Source organism: Tauraco erythrolophus, chromosome 22, assembly GCF_009769465.1.
Source record: "Tauraco erythrolophus isolate bTauEry1 chromosome 22, bTauEry1.pri, whole genome shotgun sequence".
Classification (NCBI taxonomy): domain Eukaryota; kingdom Metazoa; phylum Chordata; class Aves; order Musophagiformes; family Musophagidae; genus Tauraco; species Tauraco erythrolophus.
Window position 1 is genome coordinate 7,230,642 of NC_141486.1, and position 21,268 is coordinate 7,251,909.

General features: G+C 53.9%; 1 protein-coding gene across 1 annotated transcript; it reads left to right on the forward strand.

The window, feature by feature from the left end:
- Positions 1-2,263: 2,263 nt before the first annotated feature.
- Positions 2,264-15,582, forward strand: PLPP7 (phospholipid phosphatase 7 (inactive)). Its single transcript, XM_086625083.1, has 2 exons — positions 2,264-2,714; positions 14,741-15,582. Exons 1-2 carry the CDS (start codon positions 2,264-2,266, stop codon positions 15,103-15,105), a joined length of 816 nt encoding a protein of 271 aa, XP_086481209.1. The 3' UTR covers positions 15,106-15,582.
- Positions 15,583-21,268: the final 5,686 nt, after the last annotated feature.

A 21,268-nucleotide genomic window follows, 5' to 3' on the forward strand; every position in this document is an offset into this window, starting at 1 on the left:
AGCAGTGAGGACGGTTATCTCCGTGGCCGATGTCAGGTGGGCTGAGATTTTCCACATGCCTTGGAGCCGGGCAGTGGGATGAGGGCAGCCAGATAGGGACGGGGTGCTGACTTCCCCAATAGCGTGAGAATCTGCAGTGCAGCCGACAATCAGACAGGAGCTGGTGGGTGTCAGTGATGTGGCAGTGTCCGTGCACGTTCCCGGGCTGCCACAGCCCCAAATGGTACCTGAGCCGAGGGGTTGTGGTTTATGGGCTGGGTAAGGGTGGCTGAGGAGGGGATGAGCTCTTTCCCTGGCTACAATCATCACTGCAGAGTAGGGGTAGGATCCTGGAGGGTGTGATTCAGAAACAGATTGAAGTGTGTTATTTTCCTGTGATTTGTTATGAGGGGAGTATGAGCAAAGCCCAGGGGCGAGGGCTCCTCAGGACCCCTGGCACCTCCTTGGCCAAGCCTTGCCCTTGCCTCTGGCCCATCCATCTGTCCAATGGGCACAGGCTGGAGGCATAGTTCATCTAGAGGATTTTGAGATCTATGGATAAAAAGTATGAAGAAAGTGCAAAATTTTTCTTATTATCTTAGAAAGCCAAGAGCCACCTTTCATTTAGCACTTAAGCTCTCCAGTGTGTTTTGGGAAAGACTTTTAAAGATACCTGGGGCCCTGATTCCCAGGGAATAGACCTGTACGGATACTGCCCTCCATAACCGAGCAGTTGTGTAGGCAAATGTCACTGGCACCAAGAGACGTGCCTGTTCTGCTCCTCAGTGCAATATTCATCTTCTCCACTTCTCTGTCCATGGGGGATTTCCCGCCTATTTGCATAGGAATAATCGTGTTTCTTGAGCGCGTGGGTGGTGTGGAGCCGCGACAGCCCATTGCCCAGGGAAGATAATCGGCGATGGCAGCACGGGTGGGTCGGGCTCAGGCGGTTGCTGCAGCGGGCAGGAGGAGCTGAGATGGACGGTCTCTCCCAGCGGTGCTTGAGGCTCAGATCCACAACAGCTGCGGTTCGGGGACTGTAGCAAGATCGTTCAGACCTGTAAACTGGAGCTGCGAGCGCAGACGGGATGTTCTCGTGGGGGTTCGCCAGCGCTGGTGATGGACGGGTGGGAGATGTCTCAGAGGGGTTCACCCCAGCTGCAGTGGGGAGCGGGGAGGCGGGAGGCTGATGGCAGCTGTGCACTGATGAAGCGACGAAGCACAACGCGCCATGGCCAGAGGGACAGCAGGTCTTCCCTGTCCTCTGCGGGAGGACTCCCCAGGGCCTGGCATGAGTCTTCCTTCTCCCTGTGCTGTGGTTCCCGCTCCCTTGGGGCCAGTACCTGGGCTGCTGATCCCACTCGCAGCTCGGGGACGCAGGCACTGCCTGTCACCTGCGCCCAGCGTGAGATCTGCGAGGCTGGATGACACGGCAGAAACGTGCGGGATTGAGGCCACGCTCAGTGCCGGGGGCAGGAGGATGGGAATACATTAGCGGTGCTGTGTCTCTCTTAATCGGGAGGCAGGTGCTGCTGCTCCGTGGTCCGGGAACAGGGTGAGTGATGGAAGCTGCTGCAGGAGCGCACCCTGAGCGGTGAGGGAGGATGGGGCTAGGGATGTTTGAAAGGTATCCATAGCCGGGAGAGGAGGGTGGTATTTAGGGTGGTGTAGCAGTGAGGAGATGTTGCAGAACAGACAAATCGAGAAGATACCTGAGGGGACCCCCGTGGGGGGAACTCCCTGAGCAATGCCCAGCCTCAGAGCTGGCAAAGCCAGGCGGCATAGCCCGCCGGAGGGGTGATATGGGGAGGGAGGATGCCCTGATCTCCTCCAGCTCTGACTGACTCGTACTGAAATATGAATTGTAGTGCCAAAAAAACTACATTTCCCAGATTCCCTTGCAGCCCAGGAGAATAAGCAATTGGAAGATTTAAATAGACCAGGCCAGAAGCAACCAACCTTTGGCACGAAGCTTTTCCCTCCTCTTCTTCCAATCTATTGGCTGTTTAACCTTTTTCTCAGGCACTGGAGTGGCTGCCAAGCCTGGCATTAATTTTCCTTCCAAGCTTGCTAGGCCCACGAAGTAAACAGCCATGTGCATTCCTTACTCTATATTTAACAGCTGCGGTCCGTGCTGGGGGCAACTGCAACAGAGGGGAACCTTTGTAGCTTCCCAAATTCACGGCTCGTGAGGGTGGGAGAGGGGGAAGCTTTCCGCAGGGAGAAGAGGGATTTCTCTCCTTCCCGGCGTTTGCAAAGCAGGTTGCGTTAAAGAGAGGCTGCAATGCCAGCATCCCAGCCGCGGTCCAGGGCACGGGACAGGAACAACGTCCTCAACAGGGCTGAGTTCCTCTCCCTGAATCAGCCCTTGAAGGGGAACCAGGAGGGCAGGAGCTCCGGCAGAAAGCAGAGCGGCCAGGCGGGGCCGGCCAGCGCCCCGAACAGCAGCACCAAGGAGCGGAGGCAGTCGCAGCAGCTGCCCGAAGAGGACTGCATGCAGCTCAACCCTTCCTTCAAAGGAATTGCCTTCAACTCCTTGCTGGCCATCGATATCTGCATGTCCAAGAGGCTGGGAGTGTGTGCCAACAGAGCCTCCTCCTGGGGTGGTGCTCGCTCCATGATTAACCTCCTGGGGATAACAGGGCATGGGATCCCCTGGATCGCGGGTACCCTCATCTGCCTGGTGAAGAGCAGCACGCTGGCAGGCCAGGAGGTCCTCATGAACCTGCTGCTAGGTGAGTGGCAAACCTCCCTCCCCGCTGGGAAAGCCCAGCCCTGGTCACAAGGGACAGCAGCACCAGGACTCCTCCTCTGACCGCTCCCAGCCACCGATGTGGTTGGGAAGCAGGGAATGACCTTTAGGGTGGGATGCTGCACTTATTGGCCATCTCGGTCCTCGGTGCCATGGGTGATGGATGTAGCAAAAAGTTGTCTGAGAGAGGTGGAGTAATCCTGGTAGCTGGTGACACCCACGGAGTAGGGGCAGGTCCCCAGTCCCGCATAGGGAAGGGTTGTCCAGTCAGACCAAGGAAGTGTCTGTGATGTGCAGTTGGATACCAGCAGCGATGTCCTTTGATCTATGGTTGTCTGCCTTGGTGATTTGATAGATGGGGAAAACATTAATTTTAATCTTTGATCTGTGGATCAGAGCCTGAACATATCCTTGAGAAAAAAAGATTTCTATCCCCTTGCCACCTTCTCTAGCAGACCCTGGCCCCATGTCTCAGCCGCCGCGTGATGGAGTCCTGTTTCCTTCCCTTCCGCAGTTTGATCTCACATCCTCCTTCCCATGAGGACCTGTCTTGCTGCTGTCCCCATTTCCATGCCCTAGTTTGACCCAGGGGCCGTGCAGATGGGCTGGGATCTCTCTGACTGTCCTGCTAGTCCTTTCTTTGCAGTGGTCGGTGTCCTTGTTTTAGGAGGTTGAGATGTGTTAAAGGAGTTGTCTTCTGAGCTGAGCAGAGCCCATCCCACCCAATGTGGACCCATGTCCCACCAGTGACCAGGCTGAGCTCTAGGCATGATTTGCCTTAGCTCCTGGCCCCAACCCACCCTGGCCATGTCTACCTGAGGACCTTGCTCTTCTCTCTCTTCTGCCTTTGGCATGGGGCCCAGTTATTCTGTTTTCCCTTGTGAGCAGTTATGGGTCATCAGCCCAAGCGTTTCACCCTCTCCAAAAAAACAGTGATCAGAGCTCCTGCAATCGAATACATTGGATTTAGGCTTTTGCTTCTTGAGGAGTCTTTTAGGGGGACTTAGGGACATTTTATTTCAGAGGCACCTCAGGAAAGGGACGTCCTGTCTGCAGGGGCTGACCATGATGCAATACGGGTTCTGCATCACAGTCCCAGGTTTTTTTTTGCAACTTCATCCTTTGGAGAGGGCAAAGATTGCACCAGACTGGCTTGAAAAGCACAGTGGTAGCTGCCTTTCCTCCCCTCTGCCTTTGAAAGAGACTGTCCTCGTGCTGTGACATCTAATGAAGGGAGGCCATCGTGGGGAAGAAGCCAGAATGGCGTCAGCATGATGCAGAGCCCGCCGACGTCAGCAGTTCTTCCAGGGGCTCCTTGGTGCGCTGGGTCAACCTCTCCCTGAGAAAAGAAGCTCCATGTAAAAGGGCACGAGAATGAAATAGTAGGTGACTCACATCAAGCGGCACAGTTTCAAGATGGCTCTTGACCCGAGAGCCTTTGACAGTTTTGGAGCCTGAAAACTGACCTCTCTGACTCCAAAACATTTGCGATCCTTATAAAGAGCTAATGCCATCTTTGGCTTAAAAACAAGAAAGGTTTTCTTGTTCTTCTGTTGCCATGTGAGGAGGCCAAATGCAAAGCCATCTCCAGGTCACGTTAAAACTTATCAGCTGGTCACTGGGAGGGCTCAGCCCTGCACCACTACCTCCACCTCCAGGTCTCCTGAGCTCAAATGTGGTGCCTGCGGACAACTTGAGCGATTTATGAAGTCTTGCTTCCTCACCTAGACACACTACTCTCATCCCTCTCCTCCACCTACCTAGAAAGAAAATAGTTAAATTGTGTGGAGGACTAGTTCACCACATGACTTGACAGCTCCGTAGCTCTGGTAGCCTCCAAAGGACTTCGCTTTGCCCTCCAACTAGACAACACTGACTGGTGGGACTGGCCAAGGTGCCTGAGCCTCTCTTGTCAGAGCTGCCCCAGCAGCACTTGTGTGACCCCTCAGAACAGATCTCGTCTGTGAGCGTGGCCTTGGTCTGCAGTCAGGAATGCCGAATATCCGAGTAGCTGCTGCCGTAACACCTGCATTGCTGGTGGAGGAAAGGGTCTGGCCGGGAGCATGGGGCTGGTGGACCTTGACAGATCCCATGAGAAGTGGAGTCTCATGAGTAAATGGGAAGGGTATGGCATGACTGCTGCATCTGGCATCCTTGATCCCTCTTGCTGCTGTTTTCCTGTGGATCAAATCCATCAGGATGTGGTGTAAAGCACTCCTGGATGGGAACAGGACAAAGGGAAGGGAACCTCCTGGTGCTTCTCTGGTCTCCTGGGAAGAGGGAAGCCGGGAAGTCGGGGTTGTCTATGATACCCCTTCCTTACCTCCCCTGGCTCTCCTCCCTTCCCCCTGCTTGCTGAGAGTTTGATATATCAAGCAGAATTTCTGATGCAGTCTCTGGGCAGGGAGCCAGCCCATCATAGAGCACTTGTTTAGGATTTGCAATCAGGCTTTCAAGGCGAGGAGACAGGAGACTGCTGAAATGGGACCGGGAACCTGGCAGAAGCACCACTGCAGATGGAGGGGGGGCACTTGCGCCTGAGGAGCTCTTGGCAGGAGCTTTGCCAACACATGCGGGAGCATTTAGGGTGAGGAGGTCTGACCCTGGGATGCTCCATCCATCCCAGCTGCAGATGTTGATTAGCAACCCCAAGCAATGTTTTCCCTCCATGTTTGTCATCTGTGATGGAATTTATTGATTCTCCCCATCGTAGTCTTTTTCCAGTGAATGCCAACCAGCCAGAGAAGCACGCTCACAGCCTGTTACTGAAAAGATGGAAGCAATCAGATATCTGTGCCCACTGTAAAAATCCCTCTGCCAGAATGTGCTTTCAGGAAGACTATATCAGCATTGCCAGCCTTGGCTGTTGAAGAGTCAGGAAGAAAGTCTGCACCCCCTGGCCAAACTGAAAAATTCATAACTCAGGAAACACCCCCCCAGTTTTAGAGTTCATTTTATTCATCTGCCAGTGTTGGAACTTTTAGGACTGTTCAAGCTTTTCTCTGCAATCACAAGGATTTCATGAAAACTGAGATGCTTAGAAAATCGTTTGAACCTTGAAATCCGGCTTTTTGGGGGGAAACAGGTGTATAACTTTCACTAAAATCCCCAGATCTGCTCCAGAACCAGACAGAAACTCCATTAAGCCCTGGGGGGAGCAGCACCTCGGTTTCTGGTTCTGATCCATCTGGTGAGGATGGGGATCCAAATTTAGTGATTCATTGACTGCAAAGCCAGCAAAGAACATTTGGATCATCGATCTAACCCACAGCAAAATACAGGCTGTAGCACATCCCTTAATTTATTCGTGTTCAATTTGTTAAGGGAAAAAACCCAAACACTCAATCTGATGCACAATTACGAGCGAGGGTGAACTTGTCACAACCGTTTCTATATCACTGCAGTGGTAGGTATCCTCACAAGCGCTTGCTTTTAGTTTGACTCTCCTCTTCCCCCCATTAGCATCTGCATGCTCTCATCTCTTCAGCTGAACAGCTCTTTTAGCCAACATCTCTTCTGCCTTTCAATATTTTGGATAGTGCTCAAGTCATTTCTTCACCTCCTATTTATTAAGCTAAACAGATTGATCTCGTTAGACTGATAGTCTTTCCAGGTCCAGGCACCTTCTCAGTGTGATGGGGATGGAGTATGGTCATCTATCCAAAGTGATCGCCCTGGTGAAGTCCACCTATTGTGTTTAGAGCCAAATCTCCACCTGATGCAGAGAACCATGTTTAGTTCACTGCAGTCCAGCTGCACGTTGGGTGATATCTGCTTGGTTAACCCTTGCACATAAAACAGGTGTTTGTGCTCGGTTTGAAGTACCAGCTGTTAATTGGTTCTGCTTTGGTCGTGGCTTTCTAACATAGATATTCAGACTAGGAGAAGAGAAAGCCCTGGTCTCCTTTTTGCCTGCTGTGTCCTCTGTGTCCAGCTGCTGTCTCAGTGACATAGGTCCCAGTCCTCATCCATCACCAGCTGGCTCTGCATCCCGCTTCTGAGGGGTGGGTCGGCTCTTTGGTGCTGTCACTAAGCCTTTATCGCCATCGCGTAAAGCAGTGCTGCAGGCTGTGGATGTATCACAGCGAGCAGCGTGGCAGGCTGAGGATGGGTGGCTTGGCACACGAGGAGGAAAGGAGGGGAGCCCAGGGTCACTTCTCCACTCCTGAAGGTCAGCAAGAAGGCAGTTCTTGCTCTCTCTAACCTTCTCCCTGACTACTGACCCAGCTTTAGGCTGACCGGGAACCACACTGTGATACTCTGAGGCATAGTCCCCTGCGGACCTGTGACTTTATCCTGAGCCATATATGAATTTATTTAAAAATATACATATTTATAAATACATATGTATGTCCAGGGCTTTGCAGTCGTGCCCTGGTAGCTTCCAAGCAAGACCAAATTGGCAGGAAAGTGGTGGTTTAGGAAGGAAAGAGAGCGAGAAATGGACTTCACCAGGCCCCTTGAGACCCCTCGAAATTTGGAGGTGCTTCAGGTATTGTCGTGCTTCTCTTTGGAGTCTGTGTGGTGCAAATTCAGCCAGTACAGCCCGCTGCTGGTAAAGGTCACCGAGCAGATTAAATGCCCAGGCAGTGCAGACAAGCTCGTCCTGTCGAGCCCCAGGGCTCGGCAGCCGAGACCCAGCAGAGAGGCTGGAGAGCTGTGCAGCAGATGGATCAGTCGGTATGCAGCAGAGCTTGCTAAGCCGAGAGCCCCAGAGGTGGTTTAAGGCCAGATGGGTCTGTTCTTTCCCTTTCATTTTCCCACTGTGAGGCTGGGGATTTTCTGAGCTGGACGGGGCAGGTGACATTTCGGCAGGGAAGGGGAGAGCAGCTGGGGAGCTGGTGCCCTGTGTGAACCGTCCTGTCCTTGTAAAACCCGGCACGTGGAGGAAGTTCAGCTCCTGTCCTGCTCCGCTCCCAGCTCTGGCAGTGCCCACTGAGATCTCAGCAAGTTTGCAGCACATCTGTCCAGCAAGGTGGAAACGTCTAAATGTCAGGTAACCCAATATGACTGACCCATGGTGGGTGCCAGACAGAGGGAACACCGCAGATGCCCATTCCCTGCATCCAGCATCTAGACACAGGTCCAGCCTGCCATTAAACCATAGAACCACAGAATGGTTTGGGTTGGAAGGGACCTTAAAGATCATCTAGTTTCAACCCCCCTGCCATGGGCAGGGACACCCTCCACTAGACCAGGTTGCTCAAAGCCTCATCCAACCTGGCCATGAACACTTCCAGGGATGAGGCAGCCACAGCTTCTCTGGGAAACCTGTTCCAGTGCCTCACCACCCTCATTGTAAAATATTTCTTCCTTAGATCTAATCGAAATCTACTTTATTTCAGTTTAAAGCCATTACCCCTTGTCACTTATCGCTATCACATAGCCTTATCACTACATACCCTTAAAAAAAGTCTCTCTCCAGCTTTCTTTTAGGGCCTCTTTAGGTACTGGAAGACTGCTATAAGATCTCTCTAAAATATATATATAAATATATATAATTTAAAAAAATACAAATATTCCTCTTCATCACATAAGGCTGCTAATCTGCCTCTTGTTGTCCTGCCCAGTTAAAAGTTCCTGGTCCTTTGGTGGGTGCCATCCTCGCCCTTCATCCCTTCACAGCTGATGAGCTCCAGCATCTCTGAACAGCAAGTGATGCCCAGCTCTCCTGGCTTCCCTGCCCCCCTTTCCTTCCTCGCCTGCTTCCTCTCTCCCAAACGAGTACTGCTCACTGCAGGGCAGGCTTGCACGTCTGCAGTGTCCCTTCAGATAAAGGACAGTCTGTGACAGGCTGAGACCCGTTTGGCTGTGGCTGGAGAAGGTGGGGATGGTATTTCCAGGGACCTGTGCAGGGTCTTCTATCAGCCCCGTGGTCTGATCGGCCCCTTGGTACTGGTCAGCACGGAGGAGGTCAGGTCTTGGCCGGCTGTTTGGTGCTGAGGATGCTGCCAGCCCTGCAGCCATCCGTGGCAGCCCTTGGGGAAACTGCAGGGAGCTCAGATCCAACCCTGGCACAGAGTGAGCAGGAGAAATGAGAAACGTTCCAGAGCCTGAAGGCAGAGTGAAAGAGAAAAGAAGTGCGAGGGTTGTTGAATGGGAAGGGAGGGAATAAACATGGGAAATGAGTCATCCGTATGTCTGTCACTCCGGGAACAGCTTCCGAGTGCTCCTGCCTGGAGCTCAAAGGGGACAGTGGCTGTGTCACCCGGGCAGAGCCAGCCCTGCCAGAGATGCTGAGCTGAGCTCTGGCCCGAAGGGAGATCCCGGGAAACGGGTGAGCGTGTTTGGCTCTAACGCGCCCCGACGGGAGCAGTGCTTGGGGAGAGGAAGGTGGGGGAGTGCTGGGCAGCCAGGTGAGTCGCAGGGAGATTCCGACGGGTATCCTGCTTCAGGCTGGGCTTGGTGGAGGATGGGGACGGAAGAGGGGAATCAGGTGAACTGTCTCTTTTTCCTCCTCTTGGAAGAAAGCCCCGTGTTTTCACCTGGAATGCAGTCCTGGCCTCACCCTCCGTTTCTGTCTGTACAGGGATGCTGTCAGACCTAACTGGTTCAGGTCTGACGCGCTGTGGGCTGTGATGGTTGGAGGCCTCTGAGCACCAGAGCATCAGCCCCAATTTTTTTTTTTTTTTTTCCGATTTTCCTTATTGAAGGCAGCGGGGTGTAACCCCCAGCCTAAGTGGTGCTGAGACCGAGCGAGGAGCTCAGTGTCTGTGGGCTGGGAGATGCTGTTGGCCATCAACCCAAGGCAGCTTCCTTCCTCCAGCTCATCCCCTGCGGTGCTGTCGTGCTCATGTGGTTCTGGGATGTGCCGATGTTCCCTGCGCTGCTGCCGTGGCGTGCAGGGGCTTTGTGAGCTGCCGGAGCCCTTCTGGGAGGCAGCTGAGCCATCCTGGGGGCTGCTCAGCGCCTTTTCCCCATCAGCCCTTTGCTCTGTGCCCACACTCTCGCCCGTGTCTTGTCCCCAGGCCATGCAGACCCCCAGCGAGGCAGCCCCGCTCACGCATCGATGCCGGGATACAACTCGCCCGGCTCCCAGGGGCACCATGTTTCCAAGGGGAGAACTCCAGGCAGCCTGTGTTTGCACTCGGGGCTGTTTCTAATCATCTGGGATATAGCGGGTCTATTTTTAGCTGTTGGGGTTTTTCTTGAATTCATTGCACAATGGCACAATGCTGCTTTTCCACCATTTTTTCACCGCTCCGTGGCCACTGACCCCACTCTGCTGCTTATTCAGCCAAAAATTAACCTCTCCCAAAACACCGCAGTGTCTGACTCCTTGGTTCTTCAATGTGTCGTGCCATCTGTGCCTTTTGTCAGTGCTTGCACCTAATAGTACCATGTTTGGGGAAGAAGATGGAGTAGAGGACTTCACTTCCAAAGGAGTGAAGCTCTTCTGGCTGCCATCGACTCCAGCGGAGAGAAGGTGAAGATGCTTTTAAAACCTGCATCTTTCATTAGTGTCAACTAGTCAAGCTGCCAACGGCTCATTTTCCAGGTCAGGGAGCCTAATGCCTGCGGGAGATTTGGGAAGTTCAGAAGCAGTAGGATGGGGTGTGTACGTAAAAAGAAAAATGGAAAAAAAATATGAATTCTAATTATGGAGCAAAAAACCCTGTTTCCTGGGAACAGTGACATTTGTCCGGGGTTCACTCCTGAGTGAGGTTGGCTAATCTGGGAAATACAAAGCCAGCCTGGGCCCTGCGTGTGACCAGGAGCACGTGCCGTCTCAGCAGGGCTGGTGTGGCCAGTGGCACCGTGGGACCCGGCTCAGGGCAGGCTGCAGGCTCTCAGCCCGGGCAAGGATTTCGGCTCTGTTGTAAAACGGTACTGGGACGGGGCAGAGGGGGCTGTCCGGTGCACGTCTGCTCCCACGCTTGGGTGCTGCTGGAGCTCACAGGATGGGCTCGCTTTTCATTCCTGGGCGTTTACCTCCCCTTTTCCCTCTCCCCACGCCCTCAACTGCCGTGCTGGGAGGCTGAGTCCATGTCATGGCTCTGATTCTGATCCTGATTTCCCAAGCTGGGCTCTGGAGAGCTGCCTTGTCTCATCCGAGCAGCCCCATGTGCATGAAGTCATGTGAATCACGGCTGCAGGAGCAGACGAGGCCAGGGGCTTTTTTGGCTTTCTCCTTTCTTCTTCCCCCCCTCCAGCCCCCAGCGCTGCACCCAGATTGTTTTTCAGCTGCGGTTTTGATAACATGTTTATATAAACATCTCAGCTGGAATCTGCCTCCATCCCTGGAGACGCTGCCTGGCTCCGACCTGGGGCAGGCAATGCCCTCAAGGGTGCTCACCCCATCCTCTGCCTCTTTCAGCCCCTGCTCCATAAGGGACAGCAGCAGAGGTGGCACCTTGGATGCGGGGACAGAAAGACCTTACGGTGACAGGGGGCACCCAACTGTTTTGACTTCCCTTAAACACCAGCTTTGGGGTTTGGCTTGGTGCTCAGCGATGCTTCACGTTCATCCTTGAGCCCTGCCTGCGCAGGGCTCGCCTCTGCGCTCGCCTCCGCTCTTAATGGGCTCCTAACGTTTGGTGGTAGGAGCAAGGCAGATAATTGTTTTCCTTTTCTTATTAATAGATATAAAACGTCTGCCCGGGGGGCTCACTTTCAGCTCATTTGCTGTGCATCTGATGCCAGATGTTGGCTATTTACATTACCAAGGTGATCTCTGATGCTAAAACTGTCGCAGGCAGACAAGGCTTGCTCTTTGGGTTTGCGCTTTGAGGAATTTTTAGACGTTAATAGAGCTTTTTGCGATCGGATGGTTTTGCAGTGGAAATCTGAAGGATCGTTTCCCTTAACAGCCAGGTCAAAGGGGAAGTTCTGGATCTTTTTCAGAAAAATGTGAAAGGAGCAATGGGCAAGAGCTAATCCTTCCTTTGCTCTTTGAAATCTAACGCTACCTGGATTTAAAATCCAATGCTGCCTGTGTTTTAAATCCAATGCCACCTGGATCTGGGGAAATGGCATGATGAAAAAATGCTTAAAATTAAAATATCTTGCTCCTCATGCCCCCGGTCAGGTGGCACTCTGCCATCTCTGCTGTGCCTCTGACAGCCCCGTCCGTCTCCAGAGAGCAGCGTTGTGCCAGTGCAAGCTGGTAAATCAGCTGCAGGCTCCCTTCTGCTGTCCCTCCCAGCGCTGTATTCCCTCCCGCCTTCGGTCGTGCTGGCCTGGAGGATTTGCACGTCTCTGCGTTGGGGACAGGGGAAGGGCAGACTGAAGGTGACGCCGCCGGTTCGCAGGTGGCTGGGCCTGCAATGGTGGGTGCAAGGCCAAGGGGCTTCGGGTGCAACCACTTCGGTAGCCAACAGGCACCTTTCCCAGTGCAGAGACACCCACCTGCAGCTGGACCCACCAAGGAAGCCTATGAGGAAATTAACCCCTTAGCTGCGTGATGCCGGTGCAGATGTCCCCAGCTGAGGAGGAAGATTTGGTTTGCATTGAGCTGAAAGAGCAGAGGGGAAAAAGCAATGAGCCCAAATCCAGGTGGGTATGTAGGTCAAGGAATTGCAAGGGAATAGGGCCGGGGCTGCTGAGCGACGGCACCGTCTGTATCTGTTTCCGAAGGCTGGGCTGTCGGCAGCGCTGTCGGCAGCAGGGCTGTGTGCTGATTCACTCCGGCAGCAGCAGGAGCAGCAGGAGCAGCAGGAGAGGGCTGGAGCGCAGCGTGGCTCCCCGGGGCTCTGCTGGGACCCGGAGCTGGGCAAGGGCGGTGGGACCCCGGGGCCGGGCAGGCTACTGGGGCTGCTTCAGAACTAAGTTGCTTCATGGAAGGAACAGAAAGTGCAGGGGGAAGTGACAGAAAAAGCACCAGACGGAGTGATCTTTGGTTTTTGTGGTTTTTTTTTTTTTCTTTTAACGGCAAATTAACCCGTTTTTAATGCTGTGGTGCCTTCAGATCTTGAAATGTGAGCAGACGAGGCTTTCTGCTCTCTGTGCACCGTTTGATGAAAATCAAACCTAGCAGTGCTGAAGGCCCGTTTTATTCCTCTTCTGAATGAAAGGTTTATTAAAACAGCTCTTTGGCTTTTTCTCCATGCCCTGAACACCTCCATGCACACGTGCCTGCATCCCTCAAGTTGCCCTGACACCCCCTTTGACCAGAAAAATATCTCGTAAGTGCAAAATACTGACGGGCAGTGGTGAACACACGTCACTAAAGTTTGAGCTACTGATCTACAAGCATATTTGGTGGGGAATGGTCTGTAGTGGGTGTATTGAACATCATGGAGGAGACACTGGGGACCTTTCAGAGTGCCCAGAGTGGTTCTTGAATCCTGGCTGGGCTCCTCAGCAATGCAATAACCTGCTGACTTCAGCAGGAGCAGCTTGGGCCAGAGCCTTCACTTGGCAGCGCTGGTGCATCATCTCTCTGAAATCATGTCCCAGAGCTTCGGTTCTCACCCAGCTCTTGTCCAGGGTGAGGTGGGACTAGTGGGCAATGCAGCCAGTGAGCTCTGAAAATGGGCTCCTGAAGCACTTTCCAGAATTGGGGTCGCAGGGATCACCTTGGTGGGGTGAGGAGCCAGGCTGGGGGTGATTTAGGAAGCCCAGCGTGAGCAGAGCCATGCAGCTGCCCCGCTGCTGCCCAGGAGTGGCTCGGGCAGGACCTGGTGGGCAGGAGGTCCAAGGAGGTCCTGCTGTCCCCCTTCCCCACGCAAGGTGCCCTGCAGATGGGGAACTAAAATAGCCCTCCCATAAGGAGAGAGCTTGGCCAGGATAAATATCAGCTCGTTCCCAAAGCGATGCCGGGGCTGGCTGCACAGAGGTGGCACGCTGCGAGGCGGGCGAGCAGAGCTGCCGTGACAGCTCCTCGCTTCCCAGCTCCTGCCAGGTGCCGAGCAGGCAGGAGAGGCTGTTTGCCTCCCATGTGCCATCTCATTTCCCATCCCCACCGCCACCGCGCTCCCATCCATCCTCCTGAAACCTTGTCAGTTCTCAAGGAACGGTCTTTATTGGAGCCCGGGCAACTAGTCCCTTGCGTTCCTGCCGAGGGAGCAGGCTGTGCTCGTGATGGTCTGTATTCCCTCATCCTTGCTGCAAGGAGCTGAAATCAGCACTCTGACTAATTAGGAGGGCTGAGGAGAAGCAGATGAGAGGATGAAAGGAAAATAAGTCGATGGTAGGAAGTAGAAATGACAGTACCTGTTGGCTGGGGCAAAGGGTGTGGGATGAAGAGGAGGATGATGAAGGTAAGTGCTGATGGGTTTCACTCCCAAAGCAGTTAGAGAAGAAAGGTGATTTGGTGTTGATACCTGTGGCAGAAGCCCTTTTTTTTAATTGCATGGCTTTTCCCTAAATAGAATCATAGAATCATAGAGTGGTTTGGGTTGGAAGGGACCTTAAAGATCATCTAGTTCCATCCTGCCATGGGCAGGGACACCTTCCACTAGAAGGTCCACTTTCCCTTGGCTCACTGTCTCTTAATGCCCTTTTCTTAGTGAAATCTGCCAGTGCCGCGTGGTCCCGCTGGCTGGGTCTGGGCAGGAGGGAGGTGGCAGGCTTGGGAGAGGAGAGGGCACGACACCGCAAAGTGCTGTGGGGCACCTTTCCTCCCACTGCCTGCTCACTGCAGCCTGGTCACCCCAGCACAGAGGCACGCCAGGCAGGGATATGTCCTTGCTGCACAAGGTCTCTAAAGTGTGGGGTGGAGGACAGAAACAGAGACACTCAGTCTGGTGGTTTGAGGGCCAAAAGAGTTTTAATTTGAGCTTTGCCAGTTGCTTTCTTCCTCCCCAGGCGGGTCGCTTGCCTCTGCGGTTTGGGTTGCTCCTCTGTGAGATGGTGATAAGGGTGCTTGTCTTCTCCATGGGTGAACTGGGAGGGTTAATTGACAGTTGGGTGGTGATCTGAGGATGAGGGAGGCTGTGTGCAGCCAAACTGTGGACACCTGTCTGGAACTGAACCCAAGACAGCGACAACCCTTTTAGGTTCTGCCTTGAAACTTGCCCTTGACTCTGCTTGTCTCTGACCTTTCCCTCCTTGTCTCTCCTTTTGCAGCCCTGCTCCTGGACATCATGATTGTGGCTGGTTTGCAGAAGCTGGCCAAGCGGAAGGGCCCGTACGACATCAGCCCTGGCTTGCTGGACTACCTGACCATGGACACCTATGCGTTTCCAGCTGGGCACGCCAGCCGAGCGGCCATGATCTCCAAGTTCTTCCTCAACCACCTGGTCTTGGCCATCCCTCTCCGGATCCTGCTGGTCATCTGGGCCCTCTGTGTGGGCTTTTCCCGTGTCATGATTGGACGGCACCACATCACAGATGTCCTGTCTGGCTTTGTTTTTGGCTACTTACAGTTCAGGCTGGTGGAGTTGATATGGATGTCTTCCAACACATGTCAGATGTTGATATCCATCTGGTGAATATGGGGGACTTGACACCTTTCCACTGGAAACTAGCAGATACTTTAAGAGCCTCTCTCCTGGTATTTTCTACATGTTGTTTGTTGGAAGCAGTTGTAGCTTCCATGAGTAGTGGTGTTTTTTTAATGTCGCTTCCCTACCTGAAAAAAAAAAAACGAAAACAAAAACGTTTCTTGCAATGGATTGGATTTTAGCAATCAAGGGCCATACCTGTGTTTCGGCCATATTCTCAAACTGTGTTTGGACAGCAACTTAATTAAGCTTTATGAGTGACAGAAATGAGCTACATATCTGCCTAGTTTGGGTGGTTCGCATCAGCACCTTGATACGTCCTCAGGATGGGCAGAGCCTGAGAGGTTCCTGAGAACACGTTCGTTAACTTTTTTGAGGCTAAATGATTTTGGCCAAGTGCTTTTTCTTTTTGTAAGCCCAGCAGTTGTGTCTTGTACAGAGTCAGGACACTGCCAGCACTTCACAGATAATAAATAATCACAAAAATCCTGCCCTGTTTGGTTCTTATCATGAGGGAAGGGACAAAAGCCAGTTGAGTATAGCTTTGAGATACACGTTCAACTTGAAGCAGATGCTGCAGTCCTGCTGACCGAGGGGATGGAAGCAATCATTTAAATGGTTTGCTTTGGATGGGGTGGACCTCAATGGATGCTCAGGCTATTGAAGGTAGCATGCTGAAGCTGGCCTTCCATCTGCTGTTCAAAGATCTGCTCTGTGAGGGTGTGTGTGTGTGGTTTCAGTCTGCTAAAGCAGAAATACAAGTCACCCATTTTTGTCCTAGTAGGGGGTGATTGAATAGGCAATGGGCTGGATCATGGTGGTTTTGCAAAGCATGTCTAGATACACAGCAAAGAGTCTTTTTCTGTCTCTTTGCGGCCATATTATTTTATAATTATGCCAAATGGTGCTGTAGGTGGGAATTTCCCCGGTAAGTCTCTTACAGCATTGACTGCTTTCTGGTAGACCCAGCGATGGTGGGGAGCTAGAGGGCAGGGAGGCAGGACTGCGGGACCCACCCAGCCTCTGCTCGCTTGGCTCTGACCCTCTTACAGAGGGAAGTACCGAACGTTTCTGTCTCACGTCCTATGAAATGAGGAGAGGGCTCCTGACCTTCCTTGACTGCAAAGCTGAGCTAATTGATGTTTGTGAACCAGCCTGAGATTACTGAACAGAGAGTTTGATACCCAGACACGGTGCCGTTTCTTCTCATTATTGACAAGCGGCCACCATGAAACCTGGCTGATCTTTACCCAGGTGATGGCCACGCTCAACGTAGCGTCCCTAAAATGGATCACCCCTCACGACTGCCTAAGAAAATCCCATAGTTTGCACAGAACCTTCCAGTTCTCTGCAGTTTCTCTGTCTTTCAAAGAGAGCTTGATGTTTGGCAGGTGATGGACACTACCAGACTTGGCAGCTTCCTTGGCTGGATGCATTCTGCAGAATGAAGGGATCCCATCATTCCTGTCCTCCTGTCTATCCCCAGTGAGCAAAATGCACCTGGCTTGCAAGGCCAGGGAGCGACCAGCTGGGTCTTGTGCTCTCATCTATCCCTGCATGTCAGGGAGCTTCTTCCTACAGGGGCTGCTGGTGAGACGGAGAAAACATTCAGATAATGACTGTTGCAAGCTGCTAACATTTGTTGCTCTTTGATAATTAATTTGAAAAGAAGCTAAACAGAAAATCTATCCCTGGCACGCGTCTCCAGCTGGGATGTCAGCTCAGAGCCCTGGGAGCCGCTGACTTCCTGCGCTGCTGTCTCCGAGGCTGGAGCAGAAGCGTGGTATGGGGGGCTACTGTGTCCTTTAAAGACGAGCCACCCGCGGAGATTCCCGGGGGTGGGCTGTGAGAGAGTCCCGCAGGAAGGACTGTCACTGAGTGTGCTGAGGAAAGGGGAGAGCTCAGGGTCTTGTCAGTTATCCCCAGAGGCTGGTGGGTTGGTGCAGCAGCGGGCAGAGCAGTGGGGGAGTGGTCGGTGCTGCCCCCCTCCCCTGCTGCTGCTTGCTTAAACAGGGTGGGAGCAGCGATGTGCTGCTGTGCTTGGCCTCTGCCAGGGATTTTCTTTGCCATCATCCTTCTGCAAAGACTTATGTGAAGAAGTGAGCTATGATGCTTTTTCTTTCTTTCAGGCAGTATTAGACTTGGCAGAGTTTATCCTCGCTCCTTGGAAGGATGGAGGCACACTACTGCAGCTCTGATGGCGTGTGTGTGCACCTGTGTGTAGCTGGAGATGGGCACCTGAAGAGGCAGGGAGCAGGGGAAGACTTTGCCCTGATTGCTTTGTGGGAAGCTCTCGCTTTGTAGCTCGAGGTTTTACTGAACCTTTGCAAATAGGCTGGAGGCATCTACAGCCACGTCCCTGGGTCCAGGTCTCCTTGCACTTCCGTTGTCTTCTCCTGGTGCATCCAGGATGGCTTTGGAGGAGTCACTCCTGGTCTTTGCTCATGTAATCAGGAGAGTGTGGCCTGGAGGAGCTGCTATGGTTAACAGCTGAGCCAGCCTCATCCCAGCATGTGGCTGCAAAGTGAGGTGGGGAGGGCAGGGAGAAGTGAGTTGGGGGCACTTGCTGGGGTAAGTTGGGGTTCACAGGACAGGGCTCACTCTCATACAGGGTTTCTCCTGGGAGCCTTCCTCCTCAGCACCCCCACAGCCTGTACCCCTTCACTCCCCCAGTGCTTCCGTGCCCAGAGCAGGGACCCCCAATGCTGGCTGCAGGGAGGGCTCGGGCAGAGCCCCCACAAGGTGAGTGCAGATGTGGGCACAGGGGCACCAGGAGAGGCCCAGCAGAGCTGTACCTTGGCTGTGCCCAGCCCTCCCATCCAGGCAGGTGGCACGGCAGAGCACAGCATGCCTTGTCCCTCGTCCTCCTCTCCTGGCTGCCTGCCATGCCGAAGGTACCGCTCAGAAACAACCAGCATCGCTGCAACGAAAACCAGCTTCTGTCTCTATAGCAACAGTGAAGGATGGCAGTACCCGCCATGGGGCTGCCAGCCTGTGTCCCTGCCCATCCCTGTCCCCCAGCATGCAGGACAGGCTGCGGCTGGGTCAGCTGTCACCTCCCGGGGGAAGGCAGGGGACCCCCAGCCCGGTGGCTCTGGGGACGCAGAGGGTGGATGGCACACAGGGAGCGGTGACAGGACACCCTGGCTCTTCCACTGCCAAGGTACAATCTGCAGGGTCCATCCTCAGCTTTTGGTCTGAATAACATCACCCCGTCCATCCCGCTGCGAGCTGTGCCAGGGAGCCGGGAGGCAGCGTGGGGAGAGATTCAGCCCCTGAGCTGCACTCACAGACATCCAGGGCTGGATCCTGAGCAGTTTGGCTCAGAGGCAAGGAGGGCACAGCAGCATGAGGGACAGGACAGTCTCCCTGGGCTTTGGGCTTTAGATCTGTGCAGATGCCATCTGCCTTCCAGCCCTCAGTCCCTGCTTGCGAGGAGGAGCGTGGATGCAGCGTGCCTGTCCCTAAAGCCCTGCAGCCTGAGGGGGATTTTCTCTCCACTCGGAGGGTGTCAGAGAGATGGGGCTGGGTCTCAGCCCCAGCAGCACTGCTGGACCATGGGCTCTGTGTAACATGCTGGAGGCATCGCCCAGTTGTGCTCTCCACTGGCCTCACGTTTATCAGTGGCTGTAAGAAACACCAGTGGGTCTTGCAGGCGCATGTTACTTGGAAGCCGGTGGCTGAGGCCAGTGATTTTTGTGCGTTGTTCTCCGCTTCCCTGGAGCTCGTGCTGATGCTCACGCAGAGGTTTGGCCCTGGCTGACCCAGGTGAGCCAGAGCAGGATGCTGGAGCTGCTCCGTGCAGATGCCCACCATGGCCATGTGGCTGTGGGGAGGCAAAAAGGTGAAACGGTTTGAGCTCCTTCAGGGAAGACCAGGAATGTGAGTGTTTTCCCTGAACGGAGTGGTCCTTCCCGAGCCAGCACCCCTCTACATCTCCCTGACTGAGGCATCTTCTGCCTTTCAGCTCATCCAACAGATCAATGAAGAAAATGCCCCATGCAAGTGCAGCACATGGGTTTGGGGCTGCTGCCACCAGCGCTGCTCGAGTCCGCGCGGCCGGGAGAGCCCCGGGCTGCAGCGGTGCTGGTGGTGGCGGTGATTTCATCTGTGATTGTGCTGCGTACAGTGACAGGCTCCTCCTCCCCTCGCCCTAATGCTGGTTATGTTCAGCAGCAAAAAGAGATTTTAATTTATTCTTTTTTTTTAAAAAAAAAAAAAAAGGTGCCAGGGCAAGTAGCAAATCTGGATTATATCTTTGGGCATATGTGGGATTTACGGCTGGGATGTTTAGTTCCCCTCTCCCCAACCTAAGCTGGTGTTTTATTCCAACAGGCTGGTTTGTGTGTTTGTGGCTGGGGCTGTGCTGAAATGAAGGTGGGACAAATCCCTTCCCACACCAGGGCTGCGCTGCTCTCCCTGCCACCGGGCTGCCGGGGGTCCTCTCTGCTGTCCCCCAGGAGGGGGTGACTCAGGCCCCATGTCCACGCGGGATGAGGCAGCCGATGGGGAGGGAAGCATGGGTGCTGGCTGGCACCCGGAGAGCAGGCTGGCAAATTTGAGGACTTGGGGAATCAGGAAAGCTGTTGCACAAGGTCTCTCGGCGGTAGCACAGGTGTGGCTCTAGCTCACTCCGTGCTGCGTTTTCTTGGGCAAACACCCTCCTTTTATTCACTTGGGGTGTTTCTGACGGGGGTGAAGGGACCCATGGGCTTAACCAGCTCCCAGCAGGTGGGTGCAGCAGGCGCAGCTCCCGGCACAGCCCCGGCACCTCTCCCTGCAGCACCACGTCCCACAGGACGGCCCCCACAGGCACAAACTCCCTTCTGGGGCTCAAAGGTTCCTCCCCAGTTAGGGAGAATCATCTGCATGATTTTCAGATAACTTTTTGTATTAAAGTGATAATTAACCACGTCATTTCCAGGCTAAAAGTTTAATATATTAAGCAAAGCCTAAAGAAATAGGATAGTTCCTGCCTTTCACACGCGTGTGCTGCGGAGGTGCTGTCAGAGCGGGTGATGCTGCAGGTGGGAGACGCATGAACGTGTGTTTGGCCATCTGAAACAGAGACGTGGCTGGTTCCTGCCTTGGCACAGCGGGCTCCAGGTCTGGGCATGGACACGTTGGCCGCAGGGTGGGAGCAGATGACCGAAGAGGTGTTTTTCTCTGGTGTCGACCTAAGAGTCCCTGGCTGATGTGCCTATGTCCAAATACAGCACTTGATTTAAGGTGGTGCTGTGGGTTCTGCCCCCCAGGGTGGGCAGGGATGGGGTCACTTCATTCCCCACCTCGCTGGGACTCGGAGGCAGCAAAGACCTCCGCGTTTGCTGCCCAGGACACAGGAGTCAAAGCGGATTAAGGGTCTCTCGGCTGATCACATTTATTTCATTATTTGAGTGAAATCCCTTGTAAATACCGCCTCCCCCTCCTTTTCTTTTTATAAAAATAGAAGGCAGGGAAGAATTGGAGATTTAGGAAAAGTTAATCGCAGGAGTTGCTTGAAAACTGTTAACCTCTCACAGCCCAAGCGAGGCGGAGTGGCGCCCGAGCCTGGCTGCAGTGGGGAGATGCTGAATGGACTGGGGGGGCCAGTGGTTTCCTCAGCCGCCCCAAAAGCAGGGCTTCCCTTGGAAAATCCCTGCCTCTTAGCAGGCGAGGCGGCTCTGGCTGGGCAGTATTACAGCCACTTTGTTCACAGCTTGGCCACAATGAACTGCTAATTGTGGTGGTGGAACAAATTGGCTCCCGTGCCCAGGCAGCTGCAGAGCACTCGGCGAGCGGGGTCGCATCTCGGCAGCCGGGAAGCCCCGCGGCAAATGCTGCTGGCCCCGGCACCGCAGGCTCAGGGCCACTGGAAATGCTGATGCTCTTCCCTTTACAGCGAGTGTGGTTATCCTGAGCCTCTCCAGGGGATGGGGCTGGGGCTGAGTGCCTGGGAATTGCACGGGGATCTCTCCCAGTTTAAGTGTTTCTAACAAATTTCTAACAGGTGGAGCTGGCTTCCTCTCCCCAGAAACTGCTCTGTCCTTGCAGGGTCCCCATCCCTCCCTCACCCTGGCTCATGGAACCCTCTCCGGCTTTCTCACTTCTCCCAGGACCAGTGGCCTTGTGCAAGACCACGGGCGCTGGAAAGTCAGACCTGCAGAGATTA